At 33.6% G+C, this 21138-nt stretch overlaps 4 protein-coding genes and 1 long non-coding RNA gene across 10 annotated transcripts; 2 read left to right on the plus strand and 3 right to left on the minus strand.

The window, feature by feature from the left end:
* Positions 569-3548, plus strand: LOC109361974 (nucleolar protein 56-like). 3 transcript variants are annotated; one of them, XM_019607521.1, is made up of 9 exons: positions 569-681; positions 854-1075; positions 1161-1375; positions 1469-1626; positions 1717-1904; positions 1994-2246; positions 2474-2622; positions 2711-2851; positions 3060-3548. In XM_019607521.1, exons 2-9 carry the CDS (start codon positions 871-873, stop codon positions 3386-3388), a joined length of 1638 nt encoding a protein of 545 aa, XP_019463066.1. In that variant the 5' UTR covers positions 569-681; positions 854-870; the 3' UTR covers positions 3389-3548. The 3 variants fall into 3 exon arrangements, with proteins under 3 accessions (XP_019463066.1, XP_019463069.1, XP_019463068.1); XM_019607524.1 differs by having other exon boundaries at positions 580-681; positions 865-1075; XM_019607523.1 differs by having other exon boundaries at positions 589-677.
* On the plus strand, positions 6535-9609 carry LOC109361980 (adenylate kinase 4-like). Of its 3 annotated transcripts, none has more exons than XM_019607532.1 (7): positions 6535-6614; positions 6655-6891; positions 8301-8446; positions 8545-8664; positions 8823-8990; positions 9144-9233; positions 9445-9609. In XM_019607532.1, the coding sequence occupies exons 2-7, from the start codon at positions 6780-6782 to the stop codon at positions 9544-9546; spliced, it is 738 nt and encodes a 245-aa protein (XP_019463077.1). In that variant the 5' UTR covers positions 6535-6614; positions 6655-6779; the 3' UTR covers positions 9547-9609. The 3 variants fall into 3 exon arrangements, with proteins under 3 accessions (XP_019463077.1, XP_019463076.1, XP_019463078.1); XM_019607531.1 differs by having other exon boundaries at positions 6541-6645; positions 6778-6891; XM_019607533.1 differs by lacking the exon at positions 6535-6614 and having other exon boundaries at positions 6669-6686; positions 6778-6891.
* On the minus strand, positions 8300-9225 carry LOC109361981. The gene is made up of 2 exons (XR_002109333.1): positions 9113-9225; positions 8300-9033 (listed from the first exon to the last, which is right to left on the minus strand). It is a non-coding gene; the product is annotated as an uncharacterized LOC109361981 (long non-coding RNA).
* LOC109361972 (cyclin-dependent kinase G-2-like) lies at positions 11602-14462 on the minus strand. Of its 2 annotated transcripts, XR_002109332.1 has the most exons (5): positions 13053-14462; positions 12697-12921; positions 12485-12596; positions 12152-12396; positions 11602-12076 (listed from the first exon to the last, which is right to left on the minus strand). XR_002109332.1 is itself a non-coding variant. In XM_019607519.1 (4 exons), the coding sequence occupies exons 1-4, from the start codon at positions 14381-14383 to the stop codon at positions 12298-12300; spliced, it is 1767 nt and encodes a 588-aa protein (XP_019463064.1). In that variant the 5' UTR covers positions 14384-14462; the 3' UTR covers positions 11620-12297. The 2 variants fall into 2 exon arrangements, 1 of the variants encoding a protein (XP_019463064.1); XM_019607519.1 differs by having other exon boundaries at positions 11620-12396.
* LOC109361973 (malate synthase, glyoxysomal) lies at positions 16244-19055 on the minus strand. The gene is made up of 4 exons (XM_019607520.1): positions 18639-19055; positions 18000-18325; positions 17388-17718; positions 16244-16959 (listed from the first exon to the last, which is right to left on the minus strand). The coding sequence occupies exons 1-4, from the start codon at positions 19017-19019 to the stop codon at positions 16303-16305; spliced, it is 1695 nt and encodes a 564-aa protein (XP_019463065.1). The 5' UTR covers positions 19020-19055; the 3' UTR covers positions 16244-16302.

Raw genomic sequence — 21138 nt, forward strand, 5'->3', positions numbered from 1 at the left:
AAAAATTGAAGTGAAAGGATCGTAATAAAATATTGTTCCGATACAATCAAACTATATTTAGATTTTGCAGTTTTGATTCATTTTAATTTGATTTTCGGTTATATTTTTGGACAATTTTAAATTTGGACACCCTTAAATACAACTAATAGTAACTAACTTGTTTGGTTTATAAAATACTACAATACTATTATAATTTTATCCTAATAAGTCTTCTTATAAAATTGTATTGTTTTATGAAAAAATTATAGATAAAAGAAAAATAGATAATACATAAAATAAATATAATTATCCACTAATTTTTTTAAATGATAAATTATATACTCCATACGACGAGGGAATAGTAATAACTACTAAAAGAAGTCATGGTCAAGTTATAATGTTGGATTCTTACTTTAATTAATCACTCCTAAATCCTAACACGTAAGCAATTTTTTAACCTAAAAAAAAGAAATAAAGATCCGATGGTTATTATTGTCATTTCAACAAAAATAATTGTGTTGTATGGAAGTGTAATGTTGGAGTGTGACACTGTGACTAGTGTCTACTATAAAATCATCCTTCTCGGATTCTTGTGTTGGCGCTGTAAACCCTAAACCCTAGTTGCATTCCAAGCGAATGCTCTTTTGTTAAACACACCCACTCACACGACGCAGGCACCACCACCACCACCAGCCGCCGTTGGTAACTACCCTGCTTTCTCCACCACTCTCAACTCTCCACTAACCCTATAACCTATGTTCACTACAATCATTTAGAAGCATCATAATTAATTATTCCAGTTTTTAAATTTATCTATATCATATATTTCAATTTGGTTTTTGAAACATTGCTCTTTTCATTTACTTTGTTTTAGGGTTTTTTTAGTTTTCAATGGCGCTGTTCCTGCTTTACGAATCCGCTTCTGGTTACGCTCTTTTTGAGGCTCACGGTCTTGATGAAATTGGTCAAAACACCGAAGCTGTTCGCAACTCTGTTTCGGATTTGAACCGTTTCGGGAAGGTTGTTAAGCTCCGATCTTTCAATCCTTTTACATCTGCTCTTGATGCTCTCACACAGTGCAATGCCATCTCTGAAGGTAGTTAACCACTTGTCGAAAATTTTGGATTGATTTGATTGTGTGTTGAATACTTGAATTGATTATATTTGGTGTTCGAGTTCAGGCATATTAACCAATGAGCTTAGGACTGTTTTGGAAACTAACTTGCCTAAACCTAAAGAAGGTAAGAAGGCCAAGTTCAGCTTAGGTGTTGCCGACCCTAAGATCGGTTCCCAGGTATCTGAACTCACAAAAATCCCTTGCCAAAGTAATGAGTTTGTATTAGAGCTGATTCGAGGTGTACGCCTCCATTTTGATAGGTTTGTCAGTGATCTCAAGGTTAGTTACCTTTAGCCTCATTTTATGTTTAATAGTCATAGGAGTAGCACTCTCATTATGTTATAATATTTTTTGTATTCTTGAATTGTGCAGTCTGGAGATTTAGAAAAGGCCCAACTTGGCTTGGGGCATAGTTACAGCAGAGCAAAGGTGAAATTTAATGTTAACCGGGTTGACAATATGGTCATTCAAGCAATCTTCCTTCTTGACACACTTGATAAAGATATCAATTCATTTTCCATGAGAGTCAGGTAGTATAAGTTTGAATTATTTTACTTCTTTTAAGAGAATTAATAAACTTGAAGAGTTAAAATTGCCACATGTTCTTTAACTATGTGCAGAGAATGGTATTCATGGCATTTTCCTGAGCTGGTGAAGATTGTTAATGATAACTATCTGTATGCCAAACTTACAAAATTTATTGAGGATAAGTCAAAGTTGACTGAAGACACAATTTCAGACTTAACTGACATAGTTGGAGATGAAGATAAAGCAAAGGAGATTGTGGAAGCTGCAAAGGCCTCCATGGGTAGAATTCTAATTTTTGTTCTTGTATAAATTGCATTCAACTTTTGTATTATTCTCTATCTTAATCTTTTTTCTCTTGGTTTTCTCCAGGACAGGATTTGTCGCCTGTTGACTTAATTAATGTCCAGCAATTTGCACAGCGAGTGATGGACCTCTCTGAGTATAGGCGGAAGCTGTATGATTATCTGGTTGCTAAAATGAGTGACATTGCACCTAATTTGGCCTCATTAATTGGTGAAGTTGTTGGTGCTCGTTTAATTTCCCATGCTGGTAGCCTCACAAATTTAGCTAAGTGCCCTTCTTCAACTCTTCAGATTCTTGGTGCTGAGAAGGCTTTGTTCAGGTTTGGCCTGCACTTTTTGTTTTAAAGTTTTTTAGAGTTCATACTGGTTATCCGTTTATTGAAACTAACAAAACAAGGCTCCATACAAGAACTGTAAGAATTTGTTGTTTCCTTATGGTAGGTTGTGTTTTGTCGAGACAATATCTAACCTTTGTCTCCAATGTGACACTACTACTCTGATGTGCTGTTACTTTAAATATATCTGACTCTTTGCATGCTTTATTCAGGGCCTTGAAAACAAAAGGAAACACTCCCAAATATGGTCTTATATTCCACTCTTCTTTTATTGGGCGAGCATCTGCTAAAAACAAGGGTCGTATGGCTCGATATCTTGCTAACAAATGCTCAATTGCATCACGGATAGACTGCTTTTCTGGTTTGTTTCTTACATATTTGCTTTAGCCATCTCTTATGCTTAACAGTACTCCTTGCATCAGAAATGATTTTGTTGTACTGTAATGCAGAAAGGGAAAAGGGTACTACTGCTTTTGGGGAGAAATTGCGCGAGCAAGTTGAGGAGCGACTTGACTTTTATGACAAGGGAGTTGCCCCTCGTAAGAACATAGATGTCATGAGGTCTGCTATGGAAAGTGCTGATAATAAAGGTAGGGAACCAGGGGTTTCATATTAATTTATTTCTATGAACTTGTGACTTATATGGTGAAAGCTTCTATCTTTTTTCATTTTTTATGTTAAAGTTAAAAGGGGAAGAGTTCAATTTGTTTGAACTTTGGAAGCATATATGTTTCATTCCCTAATGTACATGTGTAATGAGTGAATATCAGATTTGCTGATTTAAAGTAATTGATGCAGATACAGAGTTGGAAACCGAAGAAGTACCCCTCGAAGCTTCAAGCAAAAAAGACAAGAAGAAGAAGCAAAAGGGTGATGATGATATTGTTGTTGATTCATCTGAGGATCCTAAATCAGAGAAGAAGAAGAAAAAGAAAGAGAAGAGGAAATTGGACGAGGAGCCAGAGGTTGATGATCAGGGTGTAGACGATGGTGCCAATGGGGTTGCAAATGAGAAGACTAAGAAGAAGAAAAAGAAGGATAAAAAGGTTGATGACTCTGAATCACTGGAGGCTGCTAGTGAGACTAAGAAGAAGAAAAAGAAATTAAAAAGTAAGGATGCCGAGTAGATTTTGGAACGCTTTTTAGAATGTGTAAAACGAATTTGTCCTATTATTTTGGACATTAATTTATTTCTGCTTTGAACTTTTACGTATGTCTTCACATGTCTAGACTTGTATTGACTTCTTTTCATTTATCTTATGTTTTGTATTGGCAATTTTGGTATCATCGTAGCATTTGAGAAGTGTCACGTTTTGTTTTTTAAATTTCAAGACCTTTATAATCTTTGCAACTGTATTTAGAAAATTGGCCACGACTCCATGAGGAAGTGACCAACCTTGTTTCTCTTATGCCAAACCATACTTGTACAGAATTGCGAAAATTAAGCCTTATCTGAGCTTTTAAATGGTCCCTGAGGTCATTTTTACTTAAACTACCGAGTCAAAAACTAAATGATCACTGGTTTGACCACAAGATTGTTCTGCAACTCTGCATATTCGATATCTCACTAGCATTGTTAAAATAGATTTGCTTGGCCTGAGAGTGTTCGGGACACATTTGTTAAAAACTTTTTACTTTTATTTAACAGATAAGTGGTGGATTAACGGATAGATTATTTTGTTGATTATCATTGGTCATCAAGTAAGTCTAGATCTACATTTATTTTGTCCCAGTTCAAAGCATCATCTTTCCACGCTAACCAATGTTTTTACATCATATAAAAGTTGTCCCAAATAAGTTCTGGTAGCAGGTTCCCGGATTAACATTGTTAGTTGAATCTTGGATTTAGCTTCTTAAAGTGAAGGTGCACTATAACTGTTAATCCAAAAAAATCACTCGAGATTAGACGTGTGTTTGATTTATTGTTTTTTTTTCTGTAACAAATGCCTAGATATAATGATCGCTCCTAGGATTGCACAAAAATGATATTTATTCCAGCTGGTTTTCAATTAATCACAATCTTATATAAACAAATACCAATATGGTGATGGTCAAGTTATTAAATAAAATTAGATTTCAAGCAATGTTATTAATATCATACTTGTTATCAAACTAGTCAAAGTATTAATATTATAGTATAGCGATTCAACCGATGATTCATTTATTAAATTATATATTGATAAAGTTACATATACATATATAATATATAATATATTAACATTAATGTTAAAAAATTAAAAAAAAATTAATATTTTTTTATTTACATTAAAAAAATAATTTTAAATAAAAATCAATCGGTATGATCGATACGGTTCAATTGAAAACCGGTTGGCATAATCGGTTTTGATCAGTTTGATTGCATGAATGATACAATTATAATATCATATCGACATTAGGGTTGATTTACTGATTTACTGATTGAACTGACCAGCATGAACCATTTTTACAACACTAATTTTAAGTATCATATAAAATTAAACTTCAAAGAATTTGTGAACGATATTTGTTATAACAAAGCATACCTTGACAAAATTAGTTTCAAAATGTAAGAGAATACCTTAACAAAATTAGTTTCAAGTTGCAATTTTGATTGAAATTCTTTTTCGATTGCGAAAGTAGATGACACTTATGGCAGCTGAAAAAAATATAAATGAAAAATGTATGGTGGTGTAATGATGATGAATTGCCTTTGACTTTGATCCAACTCGTAATTTTTAATCCACAATGACGTATAGATTGGTAGTACGATTCAAAATGCCACCCTGTAATGGATGGCTTTTAACATTTTACATAAATTAACTTTCACTCATTCGAAAAGGCAACAACGTATTGAGCCACCAAAAAGAATCAAACTAAATATATTGGGTAACGATATGTTGTTTTATATAGCTTTTCTCACTCAATAAAAAATATCACATGTGTTAGTATGAAGATTTATCCTAACAACAAAATCATACAAAAAATGTAATACATTTTAGGTAAATATAAACCAATAAACATAAAGTCATAAACTTATTTTTCCTAAGAGTGTTGATTGGCTAATAAGTAGATATCACTTAGTGTACTAATTACTTAATGTGTTTTGTCTATATTGATAAATTCTTGAGAATATCTCATATCATACTTACAATCTAACTATCTATTAAGTATTTATCATGTTGTCTCTTATTGATATCAAGTCATAAACTTTAAACATCTCAATAGAAAAACATTTTTTCCGCCTCCTTTCTTTAAGCCTTTCTCTGCAGGTATGATGATGAAGTATCCATGACTAGAGAACATATATACTCACACAAATACACAATAAGTTTGACTTCAATTATCATCCCTATTTTGTATGTCATTGAATTTTATAAGAGACTCAAAATTATTAATAAGGAGACATCTTAATCACATAAAACATATTTTAATTTCCCAAAAAAATAATCATTTCACGAATTTTTTCACACCTACACAACAATCACATTTTTAAACACAAAACCTTTGTAGTTAATGACTATAGAACATACATATAAAAAAGCATGACATATTATTAGGGTTGGCAAAAAAACCCAACTTTGTGGTCACCTATGGAAATATTTGTAACGAGTGCTCGCAAAAATAGCTTATGAGTGAAGATGAGTTCTATGATACCTGCCATGTGGATATCCACAAATTTATAAATTTAGTTTTTAATTTTAATTTTTGTATATATATTATAGTTTTTATTATTATGTTAAAATTATATATCATATACTTTATTATTTTTTTATAATAAATTACACATATTTGACTGCTATAAAAAATTAACATATAAATATCACTTGATAAACCATATTTTAGAAGTATAAAAATGTACTAATGAATTTGATCTCACGGCAACATTTTAGTAAAAAATACATTTTCATTATAATTTTTTAAATGAAATTGGTCGGTATTACCTTACGGTTTCACTAAAAACTAACGATATGACCAATTTTGACTGGTTTTTAACCGATATAATTACATAATCAATATAATTATAACATATTAATATTTGGACCAGTTCACCGGTTTACTAGTTCAACCACCAACCCAAAACACGTTTACCTACCTTCCTTTAAACACGTTTACCTACCCCAAGATTAAAATAATAATAGTTTAGGAAATCTGCCATGACCAAAAATTCCCAGTCTCATACACCTACCCCTAGAAATTAAATTAAATCTACAAGCATTTTAATACCCCTACAACTTTTTCGTAGAGTTAATAATAATTAAAAATAGATAATATATTATGAATTTAAAAACTCACTTACTAGTTGTGCAGGCAGAGGGGGTAAGAAAGTGAAGGAAGGTGACGAAAGGCGACTGAGTTGATTTTGAAGCGTTGGAGGTTTCGAAAAGGGCAACGTTGGAAGGATTAGGTGAGAGAGATTAAGAAATAGGAAGAATACGACATTGCATTGTGAATTTATTAATACGCATTCTTCTTCTCTTTCTCTCTGTTCCAACAACCACAACTATAACCTTAACCATAACCGTATTCAACTTAACAGGAATGGCTGCAGCAGTACCTAACTTGGAAGATGTTCCCTCTTTGGATCTCATGTCTGAGCTTCTGCGTCGTTTCAAATGTTCCTCCAAGCCTCACAAGCGTCTCATTCTTATTGGTACCCTCTCTCTCTCTCTCTTCAAAATTTTCAATTTTTATTGTCTCTGCTTCTTTAGATCCGGGAATTTTAATTAAAAAGTTCAGTGCTTTGTGATGTTAACGTGGTTATTATTTAAGAAGATATGTAGAAAGAATCTCCACTAAGGACTGTAGATGAAGGGTAGCCTGGGTGCTAGAGGTTGTTTATGAATCTTTTAGGTTTTTTCACGTGTCTTATGTTTATTTTTAATGGATGAAATGATTTTCTTATTAGTTTTTAGGAACATGTAGTTGGTGATGTATCCATAGACATGATTACGATAGAACACTACGATACCATTTAATCTATGTAGTCGACCCTATTGACACCCTACTGACCACGGTTCTCGCCTGGTGGGAAAACCCATATTGTTGTACTTGTCGGTCACCACCTAGTGAGATTAAAGTTTGGTTGTTGTTGTACTTGTTGGTCTCATGCTTTAAAGCATTGCCTGGCTTAGAACCCCACAAGGTGTCTCATCAAGCTGTTAATCTTTCTGAACTGCTTGCTTTGCATATGGTAAATCTACATGTATCCTTTTCTTAGAGGTTTTTTCTCTGTTCAGAAAATTGCATGTCGTTCTGCTTGGTATGGATTCACTTGTGCCATTTGTTCTTTCTCATCATTTACTGCATATTCATTTTTAATTGTAATTATTTACATCGTGCCTTGATAATTTTATTACAAATAACATACCAGACTTGACTTTTCTCTGGCTTTGCTTTTCGGTAAATTGTCATGGGCTTATTTTTGCACATTGGTCATGGAGAAGTTCTTACTGTTTGACCAGATAATAAACTAGTTTACTGTATGAAGTTGTGAACTACCGGTGGAAGGATGCTTGGCATGATGAAACTAGTTCATCTAGAATACATCTGTCCATGATGGATTCTTTTATATTGGTTTAAATTAAGTGTTGTGATTACTTCTCTGTGATTGTATATTTGCATGATTATCATTTGAAATTGTACTCCATGACAGAGCACATCCTATAACAGTTACCTGTCAGCATTTTCCTAATAAGATTACCTGGGATCTCTTGTGCTGCTCTCTCTATATGTAAAACAAAACCAAGAAAGTACAAAATTAACTTCATCCATTTAACTTTCAAGTTGGACCTGCTTATGTCACTAGTTTGGATGGGGAATTTGATATGTTTATTCCTATTATAAATTGTGAATGGCTCTTAGTCTTTGATTTGTATTATTCTTTGCAATGAAGTAGACTGCGATTTTACGTTGATGTGTTTCTATCTTTCTTACAAAGATGTTCTATTTGTGCAACTAGTTATTGTAGTTTCCAGGTACTCTTGGCTATCATGTCTTAAGATTCATGATTTAATAGCACTTACCAACACTATTGATTAGTATTATCCAAAATTAATGCAGGCCCACCTGGATCTGGGAAAGGAACCCAATCACCAATCATAAAGGATGAGTACTGCTTATGCCACTTAGCTACTGGTGATATGTTAAGAGCAGCTGTGGCTGCTAAAACCCATCTTGGTGTTAAGGCTAAAGAAGCTATGGAAAAGGTAAGGTTTCTTTCTGTACACAATCTTGGCTTTGCTCTTTTATTCTATGCGTACTTCCCTAGAGATTCCTAATATGACATTATATTATGATTTATCAGGGAGAGCTTGTTTCTGATGACTTGGTTGTTGGTATTATTGATGAAGCAATAAAGAAGCCATCATGTCAGAAAGGTTTCATTCTTGATGGTTTTCCTAGAACTGTGGTCCAAGCACAGAAGGTATTACATTATTTGACAAACAAATTACTCAGTGTTTTTCTTTTGTTTGAAATACTGGATTGTGTATGCGAAAACAGAATCACCATTCACCAGATAACCTGCACTGTTTTACCTGTTGTCCTTCTGCATACAATGAAGTACTTTTTCTTTGTTTGCAGCTTGACGAGATGCTACAAAAGCAGGGAGTCAAAATCGATAAGGTGCTCAATTTCGCAATTGATGATGCAATCCTTGAAGAGCGGATCACTGGTCGCTGGATACACCCATCCAGTGGCAGAACCTACCATACAAAATTTGCTCCTCCAAAGATCTCTGGAGCTGATGATGTAAGTCTGCATCTTTCTGTATAAATTCTTCTCCAGTTTCACCCTGAAAAATGTTAACTGCTTAAGAATGGTTCATGCATAAGCATTATTATCATTTATAAGAGTTCATTTAAGCCTATCACCGGTTTTATAACATTCATTTATTCTCCACAGGTTACGGGTGAACCACTTATCCAGCGCAAGGATGACACCGCAGCTGTTCTTAAGTCAAGATTAGAGGCATTTCACAAACAAACTGAACCGGTATAATTCCAAATCCTTGATAATGTGATGCAATCCTTTTTGTTATGCTTAAATTGAATGTTAATGCAAATTCCCTCCTCCCCAGTTGAACCTATTCCTCTTTATTTCTGATTATTTGAAGAGTGCCTTCTACACTTATAGCTGGTTTTGTAGCTTTTTTTTTAAACTTCCCTTGATGGTTTTCAATAAAAAATGTACTATTGAAATGCAGGTTATTGATTATTATGCAAAGAAGAGCATTGTTGCTAATCTTCATGCTGAGAAACCTCCCAAAGAAGTGACAGTTGAAGTCGAGAAGGTGCTGTCTTCGTAGGGTTACTCTTCCTCGGAGCCTTGAACTTCCATTTTTTTGTTTTTCAATTTGCAAAGTTGTACTCTATAATTCTAAAATCCGCAGACCTCAGCCTACAGATGCAGACAGTCCTCGAACTTAAATTCAAATAGTTACTTAGATGAAATAATAAGTCAATTGAATTTGAAGTTTCTTGTGTTTTATTTCTGCATGAATTCTATCATCAACTATTGCAGATTTTTATATAATTCAAGGATATTCATTTCATTTAAACTTACTGGCTACATGAGCATATAAAGAGGTGAACGGTGTTGTTTGAGTTATTTATCAGATCAGGTGTTCTATCACAGAAGTTTTCACTTTTCACAAATCTTTTTTTTTAAATGGCATAGCCCAACAAGTGTTTCAAATTCTTATATACACAAATGGAATATTATTTTTATGATACGATACAATAAGTAATCAAGATTATTTAAAACCATTTTGTTTCATAAAAAGGGAAATGGTTGTTATCTTAAGAGAGTAAGGTTTTCAGAGGTAATGGAGAGAAAAATGTGTGAAATAACGTTAAGTTTTATATATAATAACTTCATTATCCATCATTTATGTTTTATTATCATTGACTTTTAAAAAAGTGATAAAATTTCACACTAACAATACATAAATATTATACTCTTAATTTTAATCCTTAAATTCACAAATTAAATGCAATAAATAAGAAATAATGAAATTCCGAACAGTATTTTATTTAAAAAAATTCTTCGATAAAATACGATTACTTGAAAGAAAGAAAAAATCCCATCTCTTTCCTTCCAAAATCCTGAATGTTGAACACAAGCAAATAATTGATGTCCAAGAATTTTTATTGATGATATAAGGTGATTAAGTCTTCATAAATGAAGACTAGGATGGTAAGTCCTTTTTTATTCAGGCAGCAATGGGGAGTGGATAATAATGTCAACTTACTAATTTAGTATATGACCTTTTGTACCAGAGGTTCAAAGTTCAAACCCTTCCAAGACATGCAACAGGGAGGAACTGTGAATACATTGCCGAGAGCATTTCTTTCATCACTTTTTTCAACAGTGTATTTCATAGAGTGATTGCAGCCTAACTTGATCGTAAATCATGGTAACTGGTAAGACAGCGGATAATTTTTTTTATTGATTGATTAGGTTGCGTCATTTGATTATTGTGCTTACATTTCGACAAATGTTGTAAATATGAAATAACATACCTTGTTCAAATTTTATTATGAAAATTATATTATCATACTAATTTCTCCTACACATTTCATAAAACAAAAAAAAGTCAGATGTCACAGATATTAATAATTGGTTTATAAATGGCAGATGTCAAGGAAGATTTGTATGAAAATTTAGCAAGGGATGGAATATATAATAAAAATAAGAACAAATTAATAAGATAAAATACAGCGAGAAATTCATCCACCCCTGAAATATTGTTAAGAATAGTTTTTCTCATAGATATTAGAATATATTTTTTAACTAAGGCTCATTAACTAGCGCATTGATCTACTAGTGTAACATCTCAATGTATTAGTTCTAACACTTTGATTTATTCATTGGAACAAAACTTGTTGAGAAAAGTGGTCATGCACCAAAAAGATGTTAGTTCTTTATTCATAAGATATTGGATACCCTAATTACATAAAAAAAAGAGTAAGGTAGGATTAAGAATGAAACCAAATTCAGTGCAGAAAGCAAAAACAGGCACAGCGAGCCACAGATCATGTCAGCATTGTCAATCCCGTCAAAGAATAACAAACCATTTTCAGTCCATCACCTTGTTGTTCTTTTGCTATCACATCACCAGTTCACTGTATTCTGTATATATTATCACTAATTGGAATAGCAATCACAACAATAACAAAAATAGAAACAGGTAGTGTATGTTATTGCACACCTTTTCAGGTCACATCATTCTGCCGCTTCAAATGATGTCAACTGCCTGGTCCTTGGCAATCACCAACACTTCGTGTGTTCGTGATCACTTCGTAAGACAGTTAGAAATATTGACAATATAAACCGGGCGTAGCCAAGAGAAAAAATCGAAAAAAGAGAGAGATAAGAGTGTTACCATAACAAGAAACTCATCATTTATTACTCAACATCCTGAAACATATATGTACATCTTTCACTGAAAAAACACATACCATTGCAAAGAGGCTATGTTACACTACTGAATTGCAGTGAAGAAAAAAATAAGGAACACATGCGCAATGTCATTTTCAGGTCACTTGACAATCACATATCGATCGCTGCTTGTAATGAATAACAAACAATTTTCTAATGGCATCCATTGCCCTGTCCTTCGCAATCAGGTTATCTTTGTATACGACCACCAACTTAGTTAGACACAGAATTACAGAAACAATGAGAATAAAAGAAGCATGTGGACCGGGGCAGCAAAGCAGAATATTTGAATAAGATGTCAATGAGCTAGAGAACATTACCATAGCAAGAAAAAAAAATGGCAAAAGATACGACCAATACCACAGCAAGAAACTCATTATCTATTACTGAAGATCCTGAAATATATGTACATCATTTAGCAAGAAATACACTGAATTTCATTGTAGAAAAAAACCAGGTGCAATGCCAACCTTCTCATGAAGTCCACAGCCCAGCCCCTTCGAAATCACATATTTCTTTCATATGATCAATAACCTTGGTAAGGCAGTTAGAAATAACTACATTAAAAATATCAATGTCCCAGGTTGTTCATGCATCCAGCAAAGGTACCTGGGTCCTAGCCACGCCAAGAAGGAAGAATAGGCTTGAAATCAGATTTGGGGAGGGGGGATTCATGAAACCAATCATGAAGGAGAGCATCTTCTGCGGTTATCCTCTGCAAGAAAAAAATGTTTGTCATATATATCATTCAGTTTCAAGTCACAACAACGACAATCAGAACTTAATACATGAACATCATATACCTTTTCAGGGTCGTAGGTTAGAAGCTTCTCCAACAAATCAAATCCCAGCTCAGACAGAACTGGCAAACCAATGAAAGATGTGGCTCGAAACTTCCTCTTTAGCATATTATACCTAAAACAGCATAAAATTATAAAGAACAAATTGATAAAATAAGAATAATAACAACAATGTATTCTTAAAAAGGAAAGACATGAGAGGAAGATAAGCTTACGGTTGCTTAATAAATTTTCCTTTAGAAGCAGGTAATTTGGATAATCCTGGCCAAATTTTCTCATCTGGTGAGCCCAGGGTCCGGAAAATCTTGTCAAGTTGTTCCACTTCAGTTTTCCCCGCGAAGAGGGCTTCCTTGGAAATTAATTCGGCCATTATGCAACCCACTGACCACATGTCAATTGCTGTTGAGTACTCCTTAGCGCCTAACAGAAGTTCAGGTGCCCTGCACAGATAACCAATATACTAAGATTCTGCCCTATCTACCACAACTCTATCTATATAACTGAAAAACACAACAGTACATATATTAACAGAAATAACTTGAATGAAAACAAACTTTATAATGCTACTCACCTGTACCATAGTGTAACCACAACAGGAGTATATGGCTTCAGGGGACTTCCATACTGCCGGGACAGACCGAAGTCACATATTTTAAGGTGCCCTTCATTGTTCAGCAGAATATTTGATGTCTTCAAGTCCCTATGGATCACCCAGTTGTCATGAATATACTTGACACCTTCAAGAAGTTGCTTCATCATGGATTTTATTTCACCTATACTAAAGGGGTGCTTTTTTACCTTCATCAGCTCCTTAAGGTCATGCTCCATGTATTCCATTACCATAAACGTACCATCATAATCATCCACAGCTACTTCTTTAACATCAACAATGGAAGGATGATCAAAAGACAAGAGAATGTTCATTTCCCTCAAGGCAGACAATGGAAAGCCATCCCTACTTATGTTCATCTTCACCTTCTTTATTGCCACTACTTCTCCGGTTTTCTTATCCCTAGCCTTATAGACAACACCATAAGTACCCTCATTTATTTTCTTAATCATTTCATACTCACATATACTTCTGCTGCTCTGAAACATGTTTCTATTTGTCTGCACATGTACTAAACCACTGTCTTCATCAGAATCAGATGGAGAATCACTAAAATCACTTGGTTCTCCAGCATCATCTCTGGAGTCAGTAGGGAACTCCTTTTCAGAATCAGTATCATAAGCAGAACGGCTCAGATATTGATCTCTTCCACCGGTTCCTGATGATCTAGTGATTGTGCTTTCTGATAGTTCCGTTTGGAATTCACCAATTTCAGGACTTGAAATCACTTTGAGACCTTTGGATTTGTCATCAGCACCCCTTGGAGAAAGTCCATCAGAAGCCCATCTTGACATTGTGATGTTCCATCCCTTCACTTTGTTTTCTTCATCCCCCCCATCTTCCTCATCGTTCCCACAATATTTTTGAGGTGGCACATGTGATGAATTTGGTGGAGACACCTCAGAAACACCCTCTTGCAAAACATCACCAGCTGTAGGACTGTTTGGTAGATTTTGAGGGATGGGAGACACAGGAGCATCCTGTGTAACCCGAATTTTGGAAGAGACTTTCACATCCTTCTCAGCTAGGTCCCATAGAATTGGTGAAAACTTTCTCTTCTTCTCCGGTGGTGTGAAAACATCACCTTCACCATGTTCAAAACAGAGCTCACCTTCTTCTCTCTCCTCTTTTTCACCATGAAAGAAGTTCTTGTCAGAATGGGTGGTGTAATTGTTGTAAGTTCCATCAACTTCCACGCTGTGAGAATCATTGTTATGATGACCAAGTCCCTTTCCGGAACTAAATTCGAAGGAATCTCTTTTCCGCAAAACACTTTTTCGCCCTGCGGCCATGTGATTGACAATCACAAGCACAAATCCTCGAAATCAAAAATCAATTATCGAGGAAAAGGTGTATTCAAACCCAACAACCCCAAAAGTTCTCGATTTTTAAAACCCTATCCCCAAAAAACAGGTCAACGATTCGATATTCAGTAATTCAAATAACCCGATTCAAAAATTGGAAAATAAATTCAATTAAAACTGAGTCTTCTACCTCAATCCAATAAATAGCGAATTGTATCAAACCGGAAATTTAACAAAATACGAAGAAAAAAATATATTGGGAAAAGGGGGAAGAAAGAAAGAAGAGGAGCAAAACCCAAGATAATCGCAACGCCTCGATAAGATTCAGATGTATGGAATGGCCTTACCGGATGCAAATTGAGGAAACCCTAGATGAAAGGGAGCAATTGGGATCTCAAGAACGATATCGATATCTCAGAAGCCGATTTGGTACTCTGCGTTTCGTTTACGCGTTTTTTGTGAGCGATTAGGTTAGGGTTGTGGGCTTTATATTATAAACTAACAAAACGTGTTGCGTGTATTGTAGGCGGTTTATTTTCATACATATTATATTACTGTCAAATTTATTAATTAATTTGTCATAATTGAGAGTAGTTTTATTGTTTTAATAATCTTATTCTTTAAACAAATAATTTTGATCAAATATATGTGAACCAACAAGGTGAATGATTAGATTTTAATGAGTAAATACTTATTTGGAATAGCAGTTCGGTACTTTTAGATGAATTAATTCTTTAGGAAAAGAGTGAAAGAATATCTTGACAGTATTAAAAGGAAAATATTTTATATGAGAAAGAATATTTTATAAAGAATTATTTTTCTAACAGATATTGTCTATCATCTTTATAAATTGCATTTCTCTTTCTTGTTGCTGGTTACTATGTACATAACTAACCTTAGGATTGGGTACACGTCTTTTAGAAACACACTTCCTTCTAAGTTAGGTCACAGACGTATGGGTCTTTATAATACCATCAATAATTCGACGTTATATTGATATTATTTCTTTAAGAAAACAATACATTCTTATCAGGGAAATCAAAAATAATTATCTGTATAATTTATGATTCCTTGTTATTATTATGACATTATTTCTACAAAAAAAATAATATAATATTATCTTCTTATTTTGAAAATGTATTTAAATAACTAAACATTACATCAAAAAAGTATTTGATATCAATCAAATAGACTCAAGTGTAAATTACAAATATTTGATATAAAAAAAAATATAGCAGATACGAAATGTTTGTCGTCACACTAGTTCTTATAATTATAAAACTGCATTTTTAGTTTTGTTCAGATAAATTTAGTGGTTTATTTACTTTATGTAAATACTCAGTGTAGTTGTTTTTGATTAGTAGTTAATACCATTCTATACACAAAATTGTGAATTTACATTATCATATTCAAATATTAGATCCAAATGTTTGAATGTATAAAAAATTTGAGACAGAAGATATCAAATTTTTATCACGATCTTATAATAACAATCAAAAGTATTAATTTTTATTATATTAAATCTAATGTATTTATCTATCTATTTGCCAAAAGATTCAAAACCTAATAATACATTAACTTGTGCATTGGATGGATGTCTTACAAGTTGATACTTTAGAAAACTAGCTAGCAACATCTCTATGAAGGTGCTCCTGAATACTATCAGGTGGGTTGCTCCACAATGTTTCATAAGCTGCTACTAGTTAACATAAAGAATACCAGTCAAATATAAAGAAGAAAGAAACATAAAGCATAGATTGCATAAGTCAAAATAACTAGAATCACGAACTTTATTCCTTTAATGCATAATTATGAACCTTAGTTGGCCTTGCCATATTTGAAATTACATAAAACACAATCCAAATAAAAATAAGCATACTATTAAGTAAAATGAAGCAATTCAAACTTCAAAGGTTTGATAATCCCCTGGGATGATGCATGACTATATGATTATAGGCATCCAGAGTCAGAAAATCATCCAGTATTGGTGATGTGCATTGCTTGGTGAAGAACTTGCAAGCTTCCTTGTACATTCCCTTCTTGAACTTCTCTTTTCCCACCTCTTTTTCAATCCTAGCCATCTCCTCTTCAACCACCCTACCAAAAAGTTCCTTGTTCACTTTCACTCCAAGTCCATCCCCATTCAACTCTACTCCATACTTGATCCACTGCCAGTTCTGCACCCTGCTAATCTCAGCAGTGGCAGCATCTTCCATGAGGTTGTAAAGAGGAACTGAACCAGATCCAGTGAGCCATGCTGCAACATACTGAATACCTACCCGTGTGTTCAGTCGAAGACCATCCATCGAACGGGTTCCTCTGGGTATCTGCAAGAGGTCTTGTTCAGTTAAGTTTGCAGCATCTTCACGCTTCATTGTCTTAATCTGATTAGGAACATTTCCCATGTTGGTGTTGAAAATTTCCATGCAGGCTGGAATTAGACCAGGGTGTGCTGCCCATGTTCCATCATGTCCTGCCACCACTTCTCTAAGCTTGTCCTTCCTTACCAATTCCATTGCTGCATCATTAGCCACTGGATCATCTTTAACTGGAATTTGAGCTGCCTGTTGAAGAATATGAAATTAAATACATTTTTGTTATAAAAAGCTGCATGCATCTATGGATTTTCCACAATTTAATTTCTTAGGTTTGCAGCCAATTTGTTCACTCAGATTTTGTGATAATTTTACTAATTTTCATATCTGACACTGCCCACTAGTTAGCACTTGATACAGATTTTGTGGGTGCACTTCACATTACATCAGTTTAAGGAAGGGGGTCCTGGTGTAGGCCATGGCCCCTTCAACTTTGTCATGCTTTTATGCATTATCTTTGGCTTGGTCTAGGCCCTTTCAAATTAACTTTTTTATATTATATATATTTGGTTTGGTCTAGTTCCCCTCAAATTATATTTCAGGCTCCACCTTTTAGATGGTGAAATAATGTGTGTGTATACATATGCAGAAATGGTAAAACCAAACTAGTTATATACCATTCCTCCCATAGCATGAACACCACGCTTATGGCAAGTCCTGATGAGAAGATCAGAATAGCTCTTCATGAAGTGTTGAGTCATGCCAACCAGGATCCTATCCGGTAATAGGCGATCAGGGTGAGCCTGGAAGGTCTTGACATAACTGAAAATGTAATCCCAACGACCACAGTTCAGACCCACGGAATGGTCCCTCAGTTCATACAGAATTTCATCCATTTGAAACACTGCAGGAAGTGTTTCAATCAGAACAGTCGCCCTGATACTTCCTCTTTCTATTCCTGCAACCTTCTCTGCCCTCTCAAACACGTTGTTCCATATCCTAGCTTCCCTATCAATCACAATAACAAGGTACTTTTGTATGTATCATTCGATATAGATCACTTAAGCTACATTAACCACTAGTGTCAACATTTTTAATGTAATAGCTTATAACTGAGCTATCACATTAAATAATATAGAGAAAAAGGCTGCACCAAATTTATTATATCTCCAAAACAAACAAAAACATCCTAGCCTTAGCTAAAAGTTTATACATATAAGTTTATCACTTTAAGGTTGCTACTTTTGTTCTGTAGTTCTTATGAGTTATTATAGCATATTAATACATACCTTGAATTCTCCATTTTGGGAAGATAGAAGAAAGGGCCAAACCCAGCACCTTGATTAGCCCGGAAAGTTGCATGATTGTGGTAGAAGTAGAGACCAAAATCAACAAGGCAACCAGTTGCAGGTTCACCATCAATCAGAATATGAGCCTCAGGTAAGTGCCAACCTCTTGGTCGGACAAAAAGCTTAGCAGTTTGATCGTTGAGCTTGTAAACCTTGTTCCTGCTTTTGTCATTGAAGCTTATTGTTCCAGCCACAGCATCCTTTAAGTTCACTTGGCCTCTCATGAGATTCTCCCAGCTCGGTGACAGTGCATCCTCAAAATCAGCCTTGTATTTAAAAGAAGAAAAAACTTTTCAGTGTTTTGTTTCAGGACTAGCCAAATCAAATCCACCTCTTGTGTGGAAAACTGATAGACAGACAAATATGTTTAAGGATTAGTCATATCCAAAGTTTTAAAGGGGTCGGGAACAATAATTGCATTCATAATATTGCAGTTTAAATAGTTTTAGCAATCATGAATCCGAAAGCGATTAGTTCCCTGCTATAGGCTGAGCAGATACCCAAAAAAATAGTTTCAGCAACCGAATCATGATTGCCATCCAACTCAACGATAAAAACATAGGAGTGCAGTGTACTTACCATAAAGACTTTGGCTCCAGAGTTAAGAGCATTGATGACCATCTTTCTGTCCACGGGGCCAGTGATCTCCACCTTCCTATCAGAAACAGCTGGTGGAACAGATGCACAAACCCATTCTCCTTCTCTTATGCGCCTAGTGGCTGGGTCAAACCCTGGAAGAGCACCTTCATTGTACCTCTTCTTTGCTTCTCTTCTGCATTCAAGTGCATACTTGACATGGCTCCTGAATTCACGTTGCAGGTCAGCAACGAATTTCAAAGCATCCCTTGTGAGAATTTTAGCAAACTCTTCATCATATCTTCCTCGAATGTCCACTCCTTCTGGCACATCATAGTGCGAGTCAATCCTTTTCATTGATGGTGTACGATTGCCAAGGTCCATTTTTGCATGCAATTGTAGTGTGAGTTGAGAAGAAGGGCTAGTTAGAATTTATATTCAAGTATGGAACAAGATGTTAGGCTAAAAATAATTTTTGTTCTTATCTTTTTGAAGTGTGCAATTTTAGGTGATCTATTTTTTATTTGTGATTTTCATTTTAGAACTTTTGAACTGGAATGTGATATGATAGTATATCTCAGGATCAGATAATCAATCACATACAATAATATATACATTATGACATTAAATTATTTAGATAAAAGTGTTTTAAATAACTAGTAAATGCACACACAAAAATATGATGAAAATATGAAATTATACATATAAATAGATTGTTGTGACAAAATACACTATCTACTTTAGGCTAAAGAAATATGAATTTTTGTGCAAAATCGAATATGTACGTATAAATAAAAGGCATGGGTGACAATGAGCGATGGGGATCCTCTGTCCCCAAAAATTCATGTCCTCATGTACCAAGCCAATGAAATATTATAGAATAGCATAAAAATATTAATTTATGTTATTTAAATTTTATTTTTAATCAAATAAAATTCTCTGATTGGATGGGGACACCAAATGGGACACCAAATGAGACAGGTGATCCCCATCCGACAATGAGACAGATTGGATCAAGTCATATGTTTGTCTACTATCTAACCCTAAATTTTAATTATGCTTAATTTTTGAAATCAAACCTGAACATATATTTAATAAAACCAACCATATTCTCAATCCAATTATGATCGAGTTAAATTAAGTGAACAAATAATTGAAGCTAGGACTCACTCCAAGCATTAAATATTTTATGCAAATGTATTCAAAACGTTATATTTGGGAATAGATATATGTATTTTAGGTATAATCATTTAATTAAATTTTAAATAGAATTGAATTTTTAGTATATTATTGAGATTTTATTAGTTTTTTTTATATAAATACGTGTACGGACAAATCTTTATTGTTTAGATATTAAAAAGAGACAGGGGTGGTGTAACTTATGAAAATAAAAATAAGGAAAATAATATAGATTGATATAGGGAGCATAACCGATATGGAACAGAAGATATTGAGTGACTTTGTGTGCGTCAGAGGATCAGGTGATACAAGAAAATTACCATATTTTATTGACGATAAGAATAAGGAGGCGTTATTGAATTATGTGCCATGCCATTATTGGGAGTTTTGGTCATGTACGATATCATACTGAGGGCCAGTGAATGAGAATACGTTGTCCTAACTTTGTCCTAAATACAAAATATTTATCTGAAGATGTACTTATGTAAAGAAAACCTACAAAATATTCACATTATATTAAAATTTGAATTTTAATTAAAATTTAATCTTAAAATATAAATACATTTGATTATAAATATGCATATTGGATATATTTTTAAAAAAATTATATCTTAAATCATGTTCAATTAAATAAACCTTTATAACTCGCCAGAGTATTTACAATGGATTGTTCTTAACTATTCTTATGAAAAAAATAAGAATATTTTTATTGTGTTCTCTACTATGACATTTTTATTTTATGAATTTTGTTGTTAAATAGGAACAAGGAGAGATAAATAAAAACAAAGATCGAGAACGAAAAAAATAGTGTTTGGTTAATAATGAGATAAATTGTGAGATCTAAATAAAAAATAAGAATTATGTTTGTCAGTGTGAAAAAAAAGTATATATCATTCTTATTTTATAAAGAGTTATAATAAATTATAATATATGTGATATTTATATAAGAATGAGTACGTTATTTGTTATTAAAGATGCTCTTAGTGTGCAATTCCTTTTTTTTTTTCTAACTCCATTCATGCAAAATATACAAAACCACTGAAGTGTGAAGTTTGACTAGTTTTTTTACAATTCTACGTTATCTTATTGGGTTATTTTAAGTGGGAATGAGCAAGTTACCTTGCATTAGCATGAAGGAGGAGTAACTTTACTGCATGATTAAGAACGTATATATCATATGTATATTTACATGGTTAAAAATATATATGTTACTCATAGTTAAAATACATATATTATATGTGTATTCATATTATTAAGAACACATATGACCCATATTCACATGTTAAAAACATACATATTACTTGTACATTCATATTGATAAGAA

Source organism: Lupinus angustifolius, chromosome LG12 (assembly GCF_001865875.1).
Source record: "Lupinus angustifolius cultivar Tanjil chromosome LG12, LupAngTanjil_v1.0, whole genome shotgun sequence".
Lineage (NCBI taxonomy): Eukaryota > Viridiplantae > Streptophyta > Magnoliopsida > Fabales > Fabaceae > Lupinus > Lupinus angustifolius.